The 22943-nt window shown below is 39.4% G+C and overlaps 1 protein-coding gene across 1 annotated transcript in view; it reads right to left on the bottom strand.

Moving 5' to 3' along the window:
- Window positions 1-22943, bottom strand: part of INPP4B (inositol polyphosphate-4-phosphatase type II B) — a 160624-nt gene that overhangs the window by 6077 nt on the left and 131604 nt on the right. Inside the window, exons 23-24 of the mRNA XM_026042591.1 lie at window positions 19615-19727; window positions 15623-15777 (exon numbers count right to left, since the gene is read on the bottom strand). Of these exons, the coding sequence (XP_025898376.1) occupies window positions 15623-15777; window positions 19615-19727 (268 nt within the window). The remainder of the gene's footprint in view (window positions 1-15622; window positions 15778-19614; window positions 19728-22943) is intronic.

The following is a 22943-nucleotide window of genomic DNA, read 5'->3' as shown; positions in this document are numbered from 1 at the left end:
TGCTACTGACAGCTTAAATACAATCAATAAAACACCAAAGCCGCAATTAAATAGCTAAAGTAATGTTTAAAAAAGATCACTGCCTAGCTACAGGCTTCCCTTGTTATCTCATTAATAATATACAGGGCTTGGAGTTGCCTTGTGCACTGCTTTGTACAACTCAATAATATCATTCACAGTCTCATACAACATAGTTAATGCAAACAATTAGCAGAACTGGCCTAAATTGTTTTTGTTTACTTTTGTTATTTGCATGCATGTTTAGAGATAGCAGATAGGCGACTCAAAGCTGAAGGCATGTGAGTGCAGGGCCGCAATTGTGCTTGTCCAGCAGGCACATTTATCGATGCAGACAAACTATTCTGGTGCATGAAATAGTGACACTTTCCCACAGTACAGCACAGTAATGAAAAGCCTGCAGAATGCTGTAAAAATATTTTTAAAGTGCTAATCCATCCTAAGGTGGAATTACAGCCAATATAAATTTCAGGGGAGAAGTGGAAGGGGGGAAAAAAAAGTTGGCCAGTAATGTTGTTCTGTAATCATACTGAGCTCAAAACAAAGAAAGAAGTGACAGGCAATCTGAGAACAAGGAGAAAATTCCATTTATCAAACAATTTTAGAAACTTTCCAATTCCATTCACACTTAGTCCATTCACTCAAATGATTAGCTGCATATTTCTACAGTACCTGGCTGCTTACTAATACTAGCTACAAATGAATTTTCAGAACTAAACGCATCAAATCACAGAAGTAGAAAAATCAGAATATCATTTATTACACATGTACGTATTCATTATCTACACTTAGAATGGCTAAGTATCTGCAGAATTCACAGCGTTCCCAAAGTTACTTAGGCTAGAGTAACAGTCTCTGAAAGAACTGTCAAATGTTAAAGCAACCAGTACGTATRAAGAGCATTTTAAGATAATGGGACTTTAAATACACTGATGACTACTGCTCTCTCTACACAAAGAAGCAGATTAACAAAATCAGACTGCTACCTCAAGATACCAAAACATCTACTTAGGCACTTTATCACAGCTAAGTAGAGAAACATGCCAGAATACTTGAGTAGCTGTAGATTAAATTGCAATTTAATAATGCACTTTCTACTAGTTGTCCTTACTCTTCAGAGTTTCTCTAGCTCTGCAACGAGAAATATATTGCTGCCYGGTGCTATATTTATATTTAGAACACAGCATTTTTGTGTGCTGATGACAGCAAAATCTCCCTCACTCCAAACTTTGCCATCCTTTTACTCAATTTTGGGACTCAATTTTGAAAGTTCTTTSCAACCACTATAACTTCTATGATTCTATAATCTTACAATTAGTTTACCATTAGTTGTTCAGTAGGACAACTTAAAAAAGACAAAAAACAAAAAAAAACTTCCAAAATCTGCTCCAAATCCTTCAAAAATTGACACATGATTTATTCCCCAACCCAACCAAGCATTAAAGATCTTTAGGTGCTAAATTTAGCAGCATCAGCTTCCCAGTTGTCTGCAGAATGTCTACAGAGGGATTCAGAGTTTCTARATTAGGCAACTGCCACCCTCTAATACGCCCATGGGGAGCATAAACATTTAACTTAGATATTCAAATGATAAATGCTTAAGTTCTGTGATGGATGCAGCTTGATTATAAGTGTTTTCACTGAGCTCAAGCAGAGGCTTTGGGATAAGATTTTTCCAGTGGTTAATTGTTTTTTCACCTAATACAGTGGTTAATAATCTCCATCCCAAAGCACAGTGCTGCCACAGTGTCACCTGCTAAATGCATAACATGGCCAGTCCTCTCAGCTTACCTGTTACTGTCTCTGTACACACATACACACACAGACTTCCTCCTTCGCAGAGTACAAAAAAGAGCACAAAGATACCAGCTCTGTGCAGACTGCTGGAAGCCATCCAACAGTGATAGCTATAAACCCTTAGAGGGTTTTGATATAACCTGTAGTTCCCCTTCAGTAACACTCATGCATTCAAAACCACATAAATCACCCAAATCATTCTAATAGAAAACTTTGTGAGGGATGTAAACCAAATACATTCTAAATCAGGAAAGTTAGTTAAGATTTTAATCATTAAATTTAAACTTCACACCCTTCTCCTGTAAGGTAAGGTAGGATCACCTCTTGCAACAACATGGACTGTACTGACTTCATTTGCTAAGGTAGGAAACCTATAGTAAAAAATGAAATAAAACTAAACGTTTTATTGCTGCTCTGGGCTATAAGGCCAGAGCAGGCCAAATCTTTAGCCAAAAAAGTGCAGATACAGTGACATACTGATGAGAAAGTACCTTTCTGTTTTCAAGCATCCTTAACTCCCCAGACTTTAGCAGTTCAAAGCTCYTGAAGTAACAGTGCAGTTCACAAGTTGTGTTGCACCAAATTCCATATACATGAGATCACTGTTTGTATTAAATACCTTTAACAAATATAAAAWCATATATTTCAATTGATCCTCTTGGGCTTACTACATCAGTTGAGCTCTGTGATCTACCAGCCTGAACCACACTTGTCTCCTGTCTTTTCCAGCACCATAAATACTGTTGAACAGGGCATTCAGACTCACATGACCAAAGACTGTTTCAAAAAAAAAAAAAAAAAAAAAATTAGAATTAAAGAAAAAGAAGAGATGTATGAGCAAGCAGTTGTCCTTTTCGGGCTGTGTTACAATATGGCACAGAACATTAAGCTTTGCAGCAAGATTAAACGTGTTTTATTAGGCTTTTGGCAGCCCATACATAATGGACTGTGTAGCAATTTTTAAGTTTTTACTTTTGCCATAAAAGGTCATTTGACTTTCTCTTCTTTGTAATATGTATTTTATTTAATAAACTCTACTAAAAAAATACTAAAAACACCACTCCATTCAAGGATTACTATTCAGAGAAGGTTCATTGGGTTCTGTTAGTTTTAGCATCAGCTTTAAATTGCAGACAGCTTCAAAAGTAGCTATGGAGGTAATATACTGCTTCATTTACAAAGGAAATTGGATGCTTAATGCAGTTGGTAATGCCATAGCAGCAAAGTAGTAGTAGTATTCGCATAAAACAATCCACCATAATAGCAAGTGCCAATCCCTTCTGAAAAAAAGATCCTGTGACTTCTGCCAGCTCTGTGTGGGCTCATTACTCCATCTGGATATATATTACCCTGGAGCTCAGCAAAGTCCATGTTACAGAAAGCCACAGTAGGGAAGGTTAGTTAGCTCATCTGTGCCTACAAAGCCAAATGCATGGAAAGAAAACATTTCAACAGTCCAAAGCACGGACTGTTTTTGGAGAACAGACTGGCCAGAAAGGATTGATCATGTCCTCAGAGACCTGTGTTCCCTTCTGCATTTGCTACAGCTGCTGGGAAGAGACAACAGAACACGACCCTCTGAAAACCAGTACTTATCAGCGGTTACTTCAACTTCTCTTTGGAGGAGAGAGGGGCTGTTAACCCCACTGTACTGATTGGATTGTGCTACTGGTACAGTAAAGCACAATTGTGAAAGTTTGGCTTGTCAAGTGGATTTTAAATGGTTTGATCACTCTGTTTTGTTGTATAGGATCAGTGTCTTGGACTTCGTTTTCTAAAGTTACCACAGTTTGTTAGTCACGCAGATGATAATTTTCTTGTGGATGCATATTTTTGTAGGTCTGATTCAGTTTAAAATACAAAACTGAATTCTCAGCAATCTTCCCATATTCACTTCAACAACATGCAAAGCAGAAAGTTTCAGTTTTTAATCTGCTCAAGATGGGACCACTCGAAACAGCACCATGCCTGGAAAATACCCATACTGTATCTGAGCACATTAGATAAGCATGCAGGAAATAATCAAAAATGAGTTCAGGTTCATTACAGCCTCATTTCAAGTTTCCTCTGGGAATTAAGCCTAAACTGAGACTGAAATTAGTTTTGTTATCCCTATTATGCCGCACAGAGGAAAATTCTTTCTGACATAAGGGAGAATGATTGCCTTTGGGACAGAAAATGGAATTTGAGATGCCTCTGTCACAAAATAACCTCAAAAAAGCAGCTAAGACTAAGATGACATTCCAGACCACTGTGCTGCGCATTTGTTCCATATCTTCTTACCCATGAAAACCTTCTATCTAAAAGTGAGAAAAACCCTCTTGATTTGGAAAGTGTTAGAACTCTGAAGTTCCAGTATCCTCCCTGAAACACCAAGACCTGCATCACAACATTCAGAGAGTGTCTGCATTTTCCAGCACTTCTGCCTTAGTAGAATCTTGATCTACAAGTATTTTTACCTGAAGATTGTAAAGCTACAGGGAAACACAGACATGAAGGTCAAATTTTTAATGAGGCATTAATTGCTGARCATGCAAAGCAGTCAAATTGCAGCAATACAAATACATGCCTTGTTGAAATGCTTTTATGTAAATTGTTTTTGAAAATTCATTAGGTCACATATTAAATCAACAAGTGACAAAAAATATTGTATTTTCATACTTTTTTGCATTATGCATGAGTATGTTATTCAGTGGTCCCATCATATAGACCACCATACTTAGGAAGCTAAAGTTTGTTTTACAGAATATTGCCTCATTAATACACTAGCAAAAAGGTGATTTCACCTTTCACTAACCAGAAAAATAAGCTTCCAAGTTTTAGTCTACCAGAGGTAGAAATTACAGCCAGACAGGTAATAGTCTTGCTCATGAAAAAAATACTATTTCTACAGAGCAACATAAGCATGAACCCTAACTAAGAATGCTTCATGAAGCAATATATTTTTTCCTTCATAAAGAGCAAAAAAGGCAACATGCTGCAATGAATATTCAAGAGACAGTATCCTATGCAATGAAGCAAGGGCATAACTGGAGAAAAAATAGTCTAACAAAAATAAATATTCAYCTATTAGCACCTCTTGGGCTACTTCTGTTGCACAGTGAGGAGGAAAATTACAGTAGCAGTCTTACACATACTGGCTCACTTTCAGGGATGAATTCAAATAGCATCTTCATGTTGCAAACTATGTTAGCTTGTGCAACAGAAACGTCAAATTACATTTAAAGCAACTGCCTAACAATTTGCCAAGAATGCCAGTGTAGGAAAAAAAAGATCTTACAGAGAAAGAGGGCACAGGGAGCAACTTCTCCCCTGGGCAGCAACACAGTAGTAATGCAAGATCAGATTTTCTGCTGAGGGAGGACTATGGGAGCGCTCGTCTAGTGCACACACCAGTGCCCGGGAGGTGAGAGAGGCCAGCACCCAGCTCTCCCTAGATTAGCACGAGCTAAAGTACCATAAAGGGAGTGGTGAAAACAGTAAGCAATGTATAGAGTAGCAAAGGTCAGTAAGGGAACAAACCTCAAACGTTTCTACTGCATATCTGAGGACAGCGACATGACTTCACAGCTCTGTGACTGTGAGCCAGCTGACAAGAGGAGGCTTCAATTTAAGAAGTATAATTAGAGCTCTGAGTGGTCATAAGATGTCTTGATATCTTATCAMCTTTCTTCAGGTGAAATGTAAGAAATCACTGCATTTTCTCTATCTCAGTCTTCGCCTGTCAGATATAAAATATGGAGTCGCAAGTGTCTTTTGTGTGTCGCAAACACACAAAAGGGTGTTTGTATATCTGTTCAATTCTTAGCTGTTGGCCAGGGCATCCTACTTCTTCTGTATTTGACTGTGAAAGATGTTTAGCACATACACAGCTCAGCCTGTTAGGATTTGCCACATGAATGGGAAAGTGGAGAATAGGATACAAGTTAATTTTTTTAATTTCTTTTGGGAGGCAAACTCGAATTTATAGAACATTTAAGAGAAAAAGGAGATCTCTGAATCTAGCTGAAAAAAAGCAGCTATATACAAACCAGATTGCGAGAGCATAGTTTAAGTGCCTACTGATGACAACAGAAAAGTGGAAACAGTAACTACAGTGAGCATGTCATAAAGACATTCAGGAAACTCCRTAATATTCTAAACTGTGATAAACAATATTACCAAAAGAGGCTCTTAATTCCAAAATCAGTTAACGTGTCCTTTGGAACAAGATGTTATCTTAATTGTTTGTCCTTTCAGGTTGTGATGCTATTCTCTCATCATTTCAAAATTAACTAATAATGTTTTTGACAGGATCCCAGTTAGCCTTTTTTTTTTCTTCTTCAAGCTTTCCCTAGGCATTCAGTGTAACTGTTTCATTTAATGAAATAGACCTAGGAAAATAAACATGACTGTTGTTCAGCAAAACTGAACTAAAACAGTACTAACAGGGTTGATTGTTATTTCCTGGCTGTAGAACTAATAAAAGCTCACAGCAACCTGCTTGGACCATCCCATCTTCTCTCACTACACAAGGAAATTTGCTGGAACTTCATCAGCAAACCACTCAGTTGTCAATTTCTTTGCATTCTGTTCATACTTCACCATCAAGAGTCATGAAGGAGTTGCAGAGATTTCAATTTAAAACACTTCAGAGCATTTTTTTTTTTGCTCCAAAAAATGAAACAAAACTCTGTTTTGACAGGAATGATACATTTTCATCAAACATGCTGGTTCTGACAAGAAATAAATCAGACTAAAGGATCTATCTTATAAATAAATGCATGACCAGATTGCTCCTTAGTCCATTTTTAAAGGATCAAAACAAGTTCCTCTTATCTGACAATGCTKAGTGTTGCCTGAGGAGAATCTGTGGCCGAATTTTTTTTCCTTGCAAGGTTTAGCTCACCGACCTGCTAATAACAGCAGTCAGGCAAGGCCTTGTGCTCATGCTTGGTGTGAGGGGAGGAATGGCATATCTGTATCCCAGTGATCTTTGGGCACATTGACCAAGGTCAGCTATATCCGAGTGAGGAATAAGATTATCGGAGATTATTGTGTTCTCACAGGTTTTAGCAAACAGGCAGCCAAGTTGACGAAAGACGCTGTAAAAGGAGAAGCCTGCAGGCTGAGCTTGAAGTTATATATCAAAAAACCTACATGATGAATGAGCAGGGCAGGAACAGATGGTGCCTCCTCTATTAAACTCAGAGGCAGGCTCCTATACCCAAAATACTTTCTCTCAACAGACACTACAGGGAGTAGCAGTTTCCTTCTCAGTTTCTGGTCTCCCTGCCCAGTGGGACTCCAAGCCCAACAGTTCTCATCTGCCTGGGATCCAAGGACCCCACAGAGGTAGGAAACTATCCTGGCACCTTATAGGGCATTGGAGGTGCCTCCACCTACAGATCAAAACTGCTGTAAGATGAAAACAAGTGGCAACATCCTGGCTGGGGAAAAAGGATGAAATTGCAGAAACTTGGCCCAGCACAAAGCACAGACTTAGGCGCTGCAGCTGCACACCCACATCCAGTGATTTGGGCATCAGGTATATTGAGAGTCCTAATTCTGCTGCACATTCACTAAATCCCAGGACTGCAGAAACCATTTCAGCTATTACACAGTAGGAGTCAACCGCAGAGCAATTYGGCTGCGAGTTTTGGGAAGACATCATGTTTCCTTTGCATTTAACTTCCGTAGAAACACATACTTCCTACTCCGCAGATTATAATCAATGCTCAGCATATTAAGAAYGCAAGTTCCTAGAACAAGTTTGCCAAACAATCTGCCGAGTTCATCTCYGAGTGCCCCAGAGCACAGCACAGGAATACAACAGTGCTGGCTCTCTCTGCCTATAGTTCCAGCCACCTGGAGACRACATCATGGAAGCAGAACTCTACAATAACGAAATGTCCAAATAGGAACTCCCACTTTTACCCATCTGTGAAGCATGGTAAAATCATACAGTAAAAGTCTTYATGAGGAGGACAAATTTAAGAAACCGCTGCTAAAACTCTCCATGAATACACTGGGCAATGCTGCTGCTAAGGGAGTTTTCAGAAAACATCATATCAGGGTGATACTGCAAAATATAGGAACAGGGGAACAGCAGGTGTGAAGAGGAAACATAGCTGCAGACTAAAGGAAAATTAAATAAATGCAGGAAGGCTGAAGATGGAAAAAAATGAAACAAGGATTCTGAATGAAGTGACTAAAGGAGCCTAAAAACAAAAAGGGCAAGAGCAAGAGCAAAAAAGGACCTAAACATTTCCCTAGGAACTTTTTTGACCACTCACTAGAGCAACAGCCTGAGACTACCTCATYTTCTGGAAATATACAGCATCATTTGTTACAAATCAGCCTTTCCRGAATAATGACTAGTCTTTACTCTTTTCTGTATTGCTTTTCTGTGTTACGTACTTCTCCACAGCTTATACGTGGCTGGGACTGCAGGGAGGAAGTTACTAGCTATACCTCCCCATGTTACATTATTCTGAGAATATTACAGTTTTGGAGACAGGTAAGTGCATGCAGAGATTGAAACCATGATCATTTTAGCCAGATACTGTATGCTATCACTACCTACTTCTCATTTTGGGCTCCTTTCTTATCTGAATTTTATGCTTGGCAGTGCTGCTTTCCACAGGAGCTTTAACTGTACATGGCCAAAGCCAAGGTAATTCAGCTGTGGCTCACAAAGTTTTAACAGATAATACATATTCATGCAGGACTTTTCCTACACACTTTCTCAGAGAAATCTTAATAGAAGTGAAATAGAATAGAAAGAATCTAGTATCACTCATTCTAGCAAGTAAAATGAATCTAATTGTGTATTGCATGCAAGCCTGAGTCTTTTGTGGAAGTTCTGCATACAGAGTTAAAGTACAATATATGAAAAAGTCAATTAATGAAGTTAATTAACTACAGATAATGAGTAGGATCTTAAAAATAAACATGAAAGTATTTCAAACTAATATGACTGGTCATATTTGCTAATCACAGCAGATCAAGTTCAGAAAAACTATTGTCTATTTTTTTTAAATGAAAATAGCAATAGAAACATCTTGTATAAAAGAGCTTTTTTAGAAGTGCAAATAATGTCAGTGCTTTCCTTTTCCAGTCAATCAAGATGCAATATTTAAATGCACTGTTGTACTAACAAATGATGCACCTTGTAAGATCCAAACACAGATTGTAGTAATAAATGAGAGCAAATTCCTTGGGTAAGTTATTGGGATTTTTTGTTTGTTTTTACACTCAAAGTGAATGATCAGTGTTCACCTGGTATTATCTACCTTTTCCACAGTCCATACTGAATAATTAAAACATTTGGGAAGAAAGAAGACATAGTTCCATTCCGCACATCCTCATTTGGGTCACAAATGGCAGTTTCACAGTCTAGCAGCAAGAACAGATAATAAATGGGCGAGGTAGCACATCATTTACCATGTCAATACATCAATAGCTCAATGAGAGAGGAGGAAAAATAAAAATCACAGCCGAACAACCAGGCTTGAGATGATAGGGTGTTTTATTTTTCCTCCTCCTTGCGACAGACCATCCATTATGGCCCAACATTTTTCAAAGGAAAAGGAACATTTTTTTCTCTCTAACATAATGTGAATCTTTTACAGGTCAGTAGTTAAAAGTCTACCTTCAGTTTGCCAGTCTTTCTGAAGTACAGCCACACAATCCCTCCACAGTCAAAGGAGCGGGAGTATTTCAGAACTCTGCTGTCAAAATTCAAAGATGAAATGCACCATGCATGGTACTGCCTTCCTTTCATGGCCTGACAGGGAATTTTAACACTCATTTTAGGAATACCAGTGGACTACATGCTGAATAGCCAAGTGCTTCAGTGAGATGGCCTACATCACATCTTCACATATTCCTTGTATAGAGGAGCAAAGGTTTGTGATGCCCTCCCTGCCCYYYTTTTTTTTTTTTTTTYCCTCCCTCTCCAACGCTCCCCCCTACCACTGTTGAACCCAAGAGTACTGCTGGAGGCAGCACGTGAAGGACGGGGCAGCACTTTCCWTTTAGCATCTATAGCTGTATATTCTGAGCGATTAAAACACAAACCTAYAACATCATTTAAATCAAAAATAATGCGTAACTACCACCCCAAAACAAGACAGCAGTTCCTAGCACCATAGTAGCACCTCACCATTGAAGAGCAGAATTTTATATTATTCACCAAGCCAGTAAATGTATGGGAGAGAACTATTGCCAAAGGCTGCTCCCAAAAGAATCTCAAAGCAATTCTTCCTACCGAAGACTTGGGAAAATTCAGCACTTGGCTGGACTCAGTCTAAGAGAAACAGGCTGCAGGTCCAGAGGCCAGGCAGGACTTCTCCCTGCTACTGCTGTCCTTGCCAGATGACAACAGCTGCAGTGCCGAGCAGAAATGAGGCCAGGAAGCCGTCCCAGTGCCATTACCGAAGCCCAGGCGCGGGCTCGACAGGAGGAAAAAGAGGGGCGAAAGCAGCCGCACGCAGCACAGAGCAGCGAGCGGCAGCCACAGGGAACAGGGCAGTAGCTGGGGAAAACAAAGAAGCCCCGTGAGCAGGCTCCCAAGCTTAGCCTTGGGACAGGGAATAAAGCCTGAAATGAGGGCTGCAAAGAAGTTACATGGAAGAAATGGAACTTCTGTAACAGAACAATTTCCTGCAAAATTTCCTGCAAAATCTGACCCTTACCTATGAAGCAGACAAAACGCAGGACACTGCTAGTTTCACTTCCTCAATCTGCCCATGCAGAAGTCTGAACCCCACACATGGGTCTGAACCCCTGAGTGTTACAAGTGTTTGGGTTTGAGGGTTTTCTGAAGTCTTTAAAGAAAACTGCTTTAAAAACATAAAGATTGAATTTGTGAAATTCAGCACTTGCATTATAAAACATTAGAATTAACATAGTCCGTTTGGGATACCATTTTGTCTGTAATGGCTGTCTGCAGCTCTCTTCCTGGTTCTAGAAGGATGCTCAGAAATAATTCTTTATTCTAAAAGAAGTCCAACAAGGAGTTGAATGCACTGATTCTTATTATGCTTCATTACCATCACCCCTAATTTTCTCTTCTTCTGTCAGATGTGTGTGTACTTGCTGTTAAAATTAACAGCAGTATGGTTTTGAAAACAAAATTAATGGTGGTCTGATTACACCAAAYTGGACCTTGCTGTTACTTCCAATAAAGCTCCTTTCAATAAGTTAGGAAACATAGACCTATTTGCCTGAAATTTGTGCCTCAAAATAAAAATGTTACATTTCTAAAGAAACATACAAGTGGGGAAATATGTCCCTTTCAGGTGGTGTTTACCCTGAGCTCAGGCCCTGGTGGAATAAAAGACAGGGTGTATGTCAGCTTTGAGGAGCACATGGGTGCGACTCCTGCGTGATGGGCTGTGCAGGCAGCATCTGTGCGCGCAGGGTGAGACCTGGCAGGGGACACGAAGGAAACGACAGATCTGCACGTGGAGCTCTGCCTCTCTTCCTGTCACTTCRCTCCCGCTTCCTCGTCCATGTAGCCATTGTGACAGTAGGTTGTTTGCTACAGGACCCCTCATCAACMCAATCCAGGGTCTCCCTACACCAGGACCTATGAATTCTGTCCAAATCACCTGGAAGGCCATGATTAAGAAGAGCTTTTAATAGCTGTCCTGCCTTCTGAATGCAAACATTTTTGAATGAATTTATTGTGCTGGTAGATCCTTAAGAAACTATGCCCTCAAACGGCTCTTGAAAAACAAGCCATTTGCTTCATAATCAGGCATCAAAAGCCTGCACCACCTTGTTGCACTTGTTTAGCACTTGTACTTCAGTCATCTTTTGGAAATATCCTTTACCAGTGCTTCAGATGAAAACATCATGTTTGCACTGAATCCAACTTAATACTCACTGCCTGAAACACGCCTGACAGGTACTGCGTCCTGCTAAGAGTGACCACTGGGCAGAAAGCCCAGAGGMGTCACTGTATTCACTGGATTTCCTTTATTTGTTCTTTTACTCTTCTACTTTCTGTTTACTTTTACTTTACTTTTACTTACTGTTTCTTTTACTTTGCATCACAAACAAATGATTCTCAGGTCTCTCTAAGGCCCCCAAAATGGGTCTTAACTTTGAAAAGCAGTTAGTGAAAAACTAAAGTTTAAACAAGGCCCAATCCTCCTTAGGCAGGGGCCAAATCTAAGGAAACTACATAGAATTAGAGAGAGAGAGAGAGAGAGAGATACTGCAGTAAATTCAGATAAAACACTTGTGTCTTAGCTGTCTCCCAGCAAAGACGCAATACAGCATATACTGGATGACAAGAAATAGTCACCCCTTCGCGAAAGAGGAGAACAAGAAGGTTGCATCATTTGAACACAGCAGCAACATTAGAAATACAATTTTAGTGATGCAAATTGCAAGCACGTTACAGAAGGAACAAAATTGACCCCCCTCATTCTGCATGACCCAAGCCACTAAGATCAATGGAAGTCACAGACAAGAAATATGTAGAATTATTTATGGAATGAACACTCCAGGTTGTACATGCATATCCAACTCTGTTAAGGCACTATAACATCTAGTATCATACCCAGACTGTATTTTACATACTAGTAAGCAATAAAGCTTGAATTCCTGTCTTTTATCATATTTTTCATAAGAAATGCAAAAAATGGAAGGACCTCTTGCAAAGCCAATTTTCAGTTGCTATTGTTTTCAGTATGAAGGGTGGAGACTTCTGAAGACACAATAAACATCACAGTTTAATCAGTACCAGGAATTGACTACCAGGGAGCTCTGCTTGTGAACTAATCCATTATATAAAAGCTACTAGGAGCATTGCCCAAAACAACACCCTGCAATGCACACACGAGCCAAACAAAAACTGAAACATGTGAAAGGGCCGCTGGCACGCTCGCGATTTCAAGGCCTTTGGGGACACGGGCAAAGTTGGCCAGCAGCAGCACACGACAGTCCAGCATCGGCACSAAGCCTCTGCTGGCGGCAAGAAAGCCCAGAGCCATTAGTGTGAGCCTCCCTCGTACAGCGGCTGCCCAGGCTGTGTCTGGGCACTGGCACGGGAAAAGAAAGGAGCTTTAAGGCTGCACAGGCACCCTTTAGTTTGCACTTCTGAAAACCATGGCATTTCTAATAAGGCKGCTTTTGAACCTCCATTTACTTTTCCAGCTCATTTTGTTTCACAGCACTTTCCATCTCCTACTGGTAACTCTTGAAAGAAGCCTTTCTGAGATCAATTTGGCCTGTTAGAATTCTGTATGCTAAAACAGAATTTCTTGTCTGCTCTTTCTGTTGAAAGGCTTGAAAGTGATTTGTGGCAATCATCATAAAGGCATTTCATTGACAGTTTAACAAAGCGATCTAGAGAAGATTCATCGGGGAAAATGTTCCAGCTGTAAATTGAAAGGTGATCAGAGTTTTTCCTCTCCTTGCTCTTGAAACAAAATATTTTTTTAAGAGGCAAAAACCATTCCAAAAGCTTCTAGCAGTAGTGAAAAGCTTAGAAATGCACAGCCTAACATTTTAAATAACACTCTTCAACAGTAATCAAACACGAGAAAAGGATAAGTGGGCAAGCACCAAGACCAGAAACAAACAACTCTATTGCCCTTTTCCAGACAAACCTCAAAAACATAGCTGCCAAACCCTCCTCAATTGGAAGAGATTATTTAAAAGGTCACTATTATCACTTCATGTGAAAAATGAGAATTTTTTTTTCCTCTTTTCTCTCTGCTTTATATCCCTGGCTCTTCTCAGTTTGCTCTTTCAAATTGCTTTTCCCTGCAATTCACCTTCATCTGCTCCCAAGAAGACACCCAGGTTAGAGTATCTCTGCTGTGTCAGTCAGCGAGGTCAATGTTGACCAAGCCTGACAACACCTCTTAAAAACATTCTTCTGCAAGTTCAAGTCAATTAAACTCACTAACCAATTGTCACTATCTGTACTACAGTTAAGCACTACATATCCCCATTTGATATATTTATTCTTAAGTTGAGAATTCATCACGGCATGAGAAGTAAGTTGGCGGCCATCCTTTAAGCCTCCAGAGTTGTGTACACTGCAACACAGGCATTAACATCAACAAAAGATTTATTACCCTGATGATGCATTTTGGATGTTAGAGCCACCGCATGCAGGGTCCTTGCTTTAAATCYCAGGAAGTTTTAAACACTTAAATCAAAATAATATGCTTTCACTTAAGATTGCAGCTACTTCAGTTGAAATCTACTTCAAATATATTTACAGGATAAAGGTTTTCTCTATTCTCAACCTGAGCAAAACCATAAAGTTGATACTTTTGCAATGCTGCTTCAACCTTAGATGCCTGTCTGCTCATTTATTTYGTGTTTTCCAGATTTGCTGGTCTTCTCTCTTCTTTTGTGACTCCAATTTAGTGTTACCCACAAATATGACTGTTAATTGTTTCAGCTTTCAGATCAATTATGTTATAAAATAGTACTGAAAGTCCCTTACATTTTAGTTCTCAGTTTTTTTTTTAAATCATGTTTGTGAAACTTCAAATTTGGTGTTATATATGTTAAAGACATTACTATCTAGAAGTTGCAGCTGGTAACTACTGCAAGTTGCAAGCTSTCATTTATTGGAGACATAAAAGAAAAAAACACTTGAAATGCCAACAGAAATGGGAATTAACACAGAAAATTCAGACATCTCTTGTTAATGATAAAACATGTAGATATGAAGGACTGCACACAAGTCACTCGCTCACTGCAGAGACTAAGGGATTTATGTGAGCTAATGATATATACAAAACGATACCATCTCAGTTTAACACATCACACTGTGCTATCAAGTTTCAAAGCAACTAATGCTTCTAGCCCATCACACTCCTCTGTTCGATTTTCTTCGTAATTTTTTTCTTTACAAAGGAAACAGACTCTACACGTGTGGTATCTACCGAGACATTAAACACGTAATCCGAGAATATTAAAATGTTAAAAGTCAAGAAGAAAGATTATACTTATTGACTTAAAGACTGACTGCCCCCCTTTTTTTGGTCAGTCTTTCTGTGACTTGTTACAYATTATTTAAATGATTCAGAAACATTTTTTAAAATACCAAACATACAGTGCAGTACTCATGAAAGCCAATAACAATCTGTTTAGAGAAGACTGTACCTGGTTTCATTTTATGAACAAAAATTGTTTGCTCAGTTTTTTTTTCATTCACSAAAGATTCAGCTAATGAAAAATCCTTACATCTTTTGTTTACACATTCCTTATTATGTCAGTCTCAGTTTCCAGAGTCGTAATTTAGAATGAAATGTAAGTGAAGTTTTCAAAGTGAAGATTTTATCCAATATTAGCGCAATCATCATCGCTCCAAACCTGCTTGGGTTTTTCTTTATGTTATTTTTAATAGGATGAGCTAATGAGAATTGTCAACTATAACAAATGGCTATACTGCTTTTGCAATATTTATTTATAAAAATATTTTCATGAGCAGCTAGTCCATTCAGCTTTTTCTAGCATTTTTTTTTTTTAACATAACACAGGAATGTGCAAACTTTAGGAAGACCTAGAAAAACGTTAGAATAACTGCTGTTTACTATGATCAAATTCTACAGTGATATTTTTTATGCAGTTTCACATATAAATTTCAGCAGCTATGATGCATTAATATGCATTAATGATAAAATGTGCAGCTCTAGTGCCCTTGCACACAGTTGCACATCACTAGCTGACACGCTGCTGTGGCCAGTTCTCTGCTTAGTCAAGACCATTGCACATTTGCAACCTGCTACAGGCCCTGTGCCTGTGTTCAAAAGGCCAGGCAGGAAGCATCACCTCCAAGGGCACGTACCTTCTCATGCAATCCAGCGCCCGAATGAAGAAGTCCTTGTGAAGCTGATGCTCGTCCCTCAGGATGGAGCACTGCTCGAGCGTTACCGACATGGACGTCCTGTCTTTGGCACTTTTACAGCACGTGAAACGGATCCCATTCAGCTTGCGGCAAATCTGTAACACAGGCAGAGGTCAGGAGATGGCTCTGTTCATGTCAGATCTTCTCTGTGCCCTGGTAGACTCAGAGTCCCACAGTTTTACAATTAACAGAGGAAGTATACAGAAATGTCTATGTTTCTGAAGGAAATGCTATTAAAACACAAGAAATGAGACTGGAATGATTAAGCTGCCAACATGCGAGTCTGCAGTTAAATCAGTTACCATCCCTGCCRTGCAGGTTTTGTATTTTAAGGATTAGACCCATGCCAGCCTGAAATTAATAGCAGAAGATCTATATTCTCTTTCATCCAATTTGCACATCTTAAAAGCAGAACTTAAGAGTTTTTATTAGCAAGACCAATCTGATGTGCACATGTTTTATACTTGGACTTCAGATGAACAGGTTTTGTACAAGGTTGAGGGACCACGTGGAACAGGCAGGACGCAGAAGAGGTTTGCCACCGACAGCCCCATTCTGTGCACCACAGAAGGGACCACGTGATTTTTTCCTGTTAGAACAAGAAATGGACAGGGGACCAAATTCGAGTAAATGTGCTATTCTTCGTCCTAAGCACGTTACGCAAGTCATTGGAACGTMTGCTCTTCCTATTGCTTACCAGTCTCCTAAACATGAAAAAGTTATTTGTGCTTGCCTGGAATTTAAAGTGAAAAGTTCAGTATTTTTTCCCTCACTTTGAGGAACATCTTTTCCAATGAAATCTTAACTGTCTGAACACCTAGTAAGTGTCCAAAAATTAAGGAAGATGTTGAGAAGTCTTAACTCCACAGAGATGCAGTTCCCTCCTGAGATGTGGATTCAGGCATATCTATGTATTCGCTTAACATGCATTCCTTACTTTCAACACCAAAACCATTGCATGAGCCAACAAAAATGGTGCTTAACGTGAATAGATGCCAGGGAATTGCTACTTTTCGCTGAACATTTTGACAAAATTATGGGGGAATCAGTAATTTTCTTGGATGGTTTGCGGCCTCAGTTTGGGTAGGGAGTGACGGAATCCCGGACCTCGGCTGGGGACGCAGCACTGCAGTGCTGGCTGGTAAGAATCAGCTTGGAACTGCACAGCACGCCGGGCACAAGCAGCAAATGGCCATGTCCACATGCTGGCGAGCTTGTTTTGCATTAAATTCAGAACAAATGGCTCAATCATTTCTAAGTGGATTAAATGGACTACAATCTGCTAAATTAAATAAACACGTTAAAAATCCTTAGCTTCTGATGTAAGGAGAAATCTAGGTCAGCGTAGTAAGACTGGCTCAGATAAATCAGTCAATAAGCTGCAGCAGTTAAAGTAAATAATTAAAAYGGGCAAACACAATGATCAGGTGGTCAAGAAATCTAATAAGGGACAATGCCAAATCTGTGGTGATATCAGAACACACAGCTGATGATAATTCTCCAGATTGAATTTTATCCTCAATTTGCTCACTTCATCCCCCAAATGCACTGAAGATATAGGGRGAAAAGAGGACAAGAACTATAACCAGAAGCTTAGAAAGTGTCTTATAGGAGAAGAGATTTAAATGACTAGGATCGTGGTTAACTTCACAGAGGGATGACAGACACATAAGACAACAAAGAATAAAACAGGGACAAAAATCAGTACTCTGATCATTTTTCTTCATATGAAACATTACATCAAGGGACCAGCTTAGCAAAGAAAATACGTGAAGCTCATGAAATTAAATATTTTTTCTATACTACATAGTATAGAGATCCACAGATATCACATATGTAGCACTCTAAAAAAAYAATTCAGGATTTTAGTAGGAATCTAAAAGGAATCACTGTTATTGATAATGAGGGTATCTAACTGCCTTAGATAACAGAAGAGAGATGCTCYGTTGGGCTTTTCAGCCTATTATCTCAGTCCTGTTATATTTAGACTAAGAAGTGTTTATGATACTACCTTGCAACAGATGACTTATAAATGCAGATGTACTGTGCATTCTCACAGTCCCACTCATCATGGGTTCACACAGGTGTGCACAGTGCCTGCACATGCACATCCATCATATGATATGTGCAGCCATACACGCATACTGCAGTAACCCAGTGATATCCTGGGAATTGTGCCTTTCCAATATCTAAAAGTAACATGGCAGTATGCATCTCAAAGGGTCCAGAAATACTCCTTTCAGAATTTCAGCTTGAAGAAAAGAGAAATAAGGAAAACCCAATACAGTAAAGGAAATGCTTGAAATAGTTACATGTCAAGAGAACAGTTTTTACCCATGAAGTTATTTTCAGAAAAGCTGAATGGATGGYAAATAGCAACTCGCTATGCCCAAAGATTAAGTAAGTTCTGTCATATTCTTTACGGTTTATTTTACAATATCCTACATTGATTTATCTTTTCTTTGAAAAAGAATGTTTCATAGTAATTGTAGAACTGSTACTGCGGAAGAAAGCTTTTATTTTTACCCACAACAGATGTATATTACAATAGTATGTGATAAAACTTTTTTAAGTGCAAACTGGTATTAATAATATATAACATGTAATTGTTACACTGTTATTAATGCAAAGACTTTTCTTTGTCATGTGGCAATTATTTTCCTGTCCTCAGCGCCAATGGTAAGCTATACAAACCTTTACTAATTCTGTGTCCATTATTTATTCCCCTGGAAGATGAATATTCTCCAGAACAAAAGGTCTTCCATTTCAATTTCTTTAGCTACCCAGGGCCCAAACGTCTGCTTATCTAAATAGGCTTACTTCCCAAGAGGCAACAAAGGCAGTTTTCTAAAACTAACGCAATTACCTTGCTGAATTTCACATTCCTGAAAAGCTAGAACTCTTTTTAACATCTGTATATTTTATATATTTGTGCAGTGACACAGAACTGGGAAATAAAAAGGAATCATGTGAATAGAGCCAAGTAAATGCTACACATTAATAAAGTTTTTCTATTTATGCCTCTCTGGGTCTGACTTTCTGCCAATTTCATATCTGGCTGATTGTGTTGCACCAACTGCCTTCRGAGTGGCTGTCACAGTGACACTGGCTAGAGAAGAGTGTAATGGGCAGTGTGCTAAGCGATCATGATTTACTGATGATTTTAGACACTTRCATACAAAGATAAGTGCTTTAAGTGCAAAGATAAGTGCTACATAGAATTATAAGTGTCAGATGTGACAACATTAAACAAAATCCCAAACAAGCGATCATTTCTTACATCATACCGTGGGGCTTTACAGACCCTAAATAAAAGAGGGAAGTWGTTCCGAGTAGCTCAGGTTTGTATCAGCACAGAGGGGGTTTCGAGTCAAAGGGGCGCGCAGCGGCTGCGCCGCACGGGGCCCGGGCACAGGGGGAGCGCAGGCGCGCAGCGCGGCCCTGCCACCCGCAGCCCTGCGGCCCGCCTGCCTTGCTGGCTGCTCACAACTGTGGCAACGCCGGGGCAGCTGCCGGGGGGACCAGACGCCTGCCAACAGCCCCTTCCTACGCAAATGCTTCCTGGTAATTCTGCGCGTCCCAAAGCACTTCACCAGACTTTGCCTCAAATAATAATTCTTTCAGGTTGGTGAGGTGCTGCGTGCTGAACTCAGGTGAATAAAGGTGAGAAAAAAAAAAAATCTCTTAACGCCATTCAGCTCTGACSAGTTATGAAAAAAACTACTATTTATAATTTAAAGGTAGGAGGAGGAAACTATTCCTGAGTAGGATAAACAGGTCATCAGAATGGCAGGGTTAGAAGGCTGTTTCAGATATCTATGTACTTCTGGCATCAAGCTTTGCAAGTACAACCTTAAAAATATATTGTTCTTACAAAATTGAAAGGCATGTGAAAATTAACTGATCATGTGGTAGTAGTTAAGGGAACTTACCATCGCAGCCAGCCACATGATTTCTACATTCTTTCTCTTTTTGGCCTGGATATTTTGATGGAGGTTTTCTAGTAATCCCTTTAAGTCATTTTGTTCTTGAAAATGTGGTAGGCCTGAAAGGAAGAAAACACTTGATAAGGTTGCAAAGGCTAAAACATTTCCTTGTTAACAAGYTCCTTTATCATTTAGGAATGATAGAATAGAAAGTACTGGCTTTTAAGGATTAAGCACATTTTCTGTCCGACCATAGGACCGCTTCCCCCCAAAGGCTCCCCAAGGAAAATACTAGGTGTCATTTAAATGGTAAGCAAAAATCAAATTTTTGTTCCAACTCTGTTCATCAACACTTAAAATTATGAGTAGAGAAATACCTGATTGTATAGAGAGTTATTTTGAGGGGATGATATTTTATTTTGAAGTCAAAATATTTTGCTTTGTTTTCAAAAGCAAAATTTGAGAGGCTATTGCTCAGTCTGAAATGAATTGGGGCCTTAATTTCAAATTATAAAATAATTTCAGGTTTACTCAAAAGATGTAGCGTAACCTACTTGGCTCTGAGTTTGGCAGATAAGCTGAAGCTTTCATATATATGTATATATATACATACAAGGACAATTCAGGCAATTTAACTGTTTCTTCTGTTTTGTGTATACAGAGGGTTCTGTTTTAGTATTATCTCTATTGTCATTAATACTGAAAATCAGTAAAAACAGCCAAAATCAAAAATTTCTCAGAGTGCCCGATTTTTTTCCTCAGTGAGAAAAATACATTGTCAAAACCACATTTTATCAAAAAAAGTTTTAAAAGTATATGATCCAAGAGTTGTGTTCAGCTAAGAGCAAAGACTAAACTATTGCAATGTCAGTAAAAACATTCTCTTAAACTAATCATGGCTAGAATGATACTTTATATAGAGAGATAAACTGTCATTTGTGTATTTAATAARTGCTCTAATTTTCCCTAACCATAATTCATAGTGAGAAGTAATTCAAAAATACACRAAAAGAACTGTACTAAAAATGTCTAAGTTGCTTCAGCCATATGGTTATACAGCCCACAAACTACAAAAAAGTTACTTAAAAAATAGCTGTGTAAAAACTTTAATGAAGATTTTTATTTCCATAGTATAATTCCTGATTATGTAACACACAAAAACATAGTGTAACCTATAAGGCTATTATACTCAATCCTGTCTCTGTTTCTTGAGAGCACAGTGCAAAATAAGTACACTAAAAAGCTGCTTCCAAATTATGAGAACATGTCACCAGGCAAATATTTTACTGCTTCAAAGTAGCTTTTCTTATGTTCTCAGGAGAACAAAAATCAATCATTCTGGAGAAAGATCATTTCAGCTCAGGTAAAGCAAGGTTCTCTTAATATGCAAGAGAAAAACACATGCCAAAAAAGCTGCATCTTGACTAGCTGTGACTGCTTAAATTGCTTATATCACAAAGCAGTATTAAATTGTCAGATCACTCTCCACAGATTATTTTAAAAGGAAGACGCCTGGCAGCACAGACCAGACTCGCAGGCTGACTCACTGACTGCTCCAGAGCACCGAAGCTGTACCTGTTCACAGGCTTTGGAAACGCATCTCAAGTGCCACATCACTTTCCAACACAGACACTGCTGCTGTCGTTTGGCAAGGCCAAAATCATCTGCATTAATCTGCTGCTAATCACTTAAGCCACGTTCCAAGCAATTCTTTATAGTTACATATATATCACTAAAGTCCTATGTTCTTGTATTTGGTGCCTAACAGAACTACATTTTGTCAGAATTTTGGTAGGACTTTCTCAAAACACRTTATTTGTTGTTTTCAGAGTCAACAGAGAGCTAAAGAGACTGGGAAGAAAGTGACTGAAAGAATTCTATATTCATCTAAACTCAGGTGGAAAGCCAATGTCTGCCATACGCAGGTATGTGCAATTAAAGAGGTTTAATAACTAGAGGAACACAAAGGAGGCTACAGCATAACAGAGGCTGGAGATRAGAGGCCAGGGAGAGGCTGCTGTTAGTGTTGTGCTGTCTCTGGGSGAGCGGGAGCCTGGGTTTTTGCATCACCAACGGAAGCAGAGGCGAGCGAGGCAGCCCACRGCAGGCACGGGCAGCCACTCAGCCAGCGGGGCTGAGAGTCCTCACAAACCCTACCTGGCTTTACAAGCACAACTGCTGACCAAACACTTCAAACTGGGTCAGTCACTTGGTAGCAGAGATTTGGCACACAGGAGACTGTGGGGGAGAAGTGCAATAAAGCCATGAGGGAGCCATCGACACCGGGCAGCTCGTGCTTGGCTGGCTCAAAGCACAGGGCTKCTGCCAGCTTGGCAGCACGGGGGGACACGGAGGTGTCCCTTCCAAAGGATTTCTGCAAGGAGCAGGGCAAGGAGTCCAAGTTCTCCCCTTGCCAAACACCGTGGAAGATTTTCACTTTACTCCAACTTCATATGTGAAACTCACTGCGGGAAGGCTAGGAGGGCGCTGGTTTAAAATGCCACGAAAGTGACTATAACAGCATGGAGCAATCAGGCWGTATAAGAGAGGCAGAAGGTGCTTTGGGTTCTGTAAAAATTGACACCAAAACCAGGAGCTTCATTCTCCGAGCATGAAAAAAATGCAAGGCAGCATTCATAACCAAGGAGAGACTGTGCAGCTCCCTCAGCAGCCTTCTGGGGAAGGCAGTAAAAGGTGAGTTTGTGTTAATGGAAAGGAACAAATACTATCTGCATGAGTATTTTTTATTTTACAAAATGTGCCTATGAGATAGCAGATCTACCTTAGACCTAATCCCAGATGAGGTTACTTTTCCAGGATGAATCCTTGGCAGGATTCCCCTAAATTAATTAACAACTTATGGTAAGTGTTTTTCTGTAGAAATATCTAAGGATATGTATTAAGGATGTGGGTAGATGGATGGGCACACTGCCCACCCTTTAGAAATAGGGCACTCACTCCTGTTCATGCCATTAACAAATAAAATTCATCATGATAGAAATGCAAAGCATATACAAATAATGCAGCAATACGTTAGATAGTGATGAGTGCACGCAAGGAATAATTTTTGCCYATAGCAAGCATTTTAATGGGTAAGAAAGAAGTTTTAATGCTTAAARTGCAGTTGACAGAACACCTTAGAAAGATCTGCTTTATATCAGATCTTAACGAAGAGTTTTCACCATGAGGTGTYATACATGCGCCTAAGTCCTGCAGCATGAGCCAACTTTTACATTGAGAGAGTTACTCAAAAGGAAGGGRTAGAGACTGAAGCCCAAGCTATTTAAAACTAAGCTGTACACTTGGGAATATAATTCAGACCATAAAATTGCTTT

The sequence above is a fragment of the Nothoprocta perdicaria genome, unplaced genomic scaffold (assembly GCF_003342845.1).
Source record: "Nothoprocta perdicaria isolate Ctin4 unplaced genomic scaffold, notPer1 scaffold_31, whole genome shotgun sequence".
In the NCBI taxonomy this organism is placed as follows: domain Eukaryota; kingdom Metazoa; phylum Chordata; class Aves; order Tinamiformes; family Tinamidae; genus Nothoprocta; species Nothoprocta perdicaria.
Note: the sequence above shows the minus strand (reverse complement) of the source record. Positions and strands in the feature narration are given on the sequence as shown.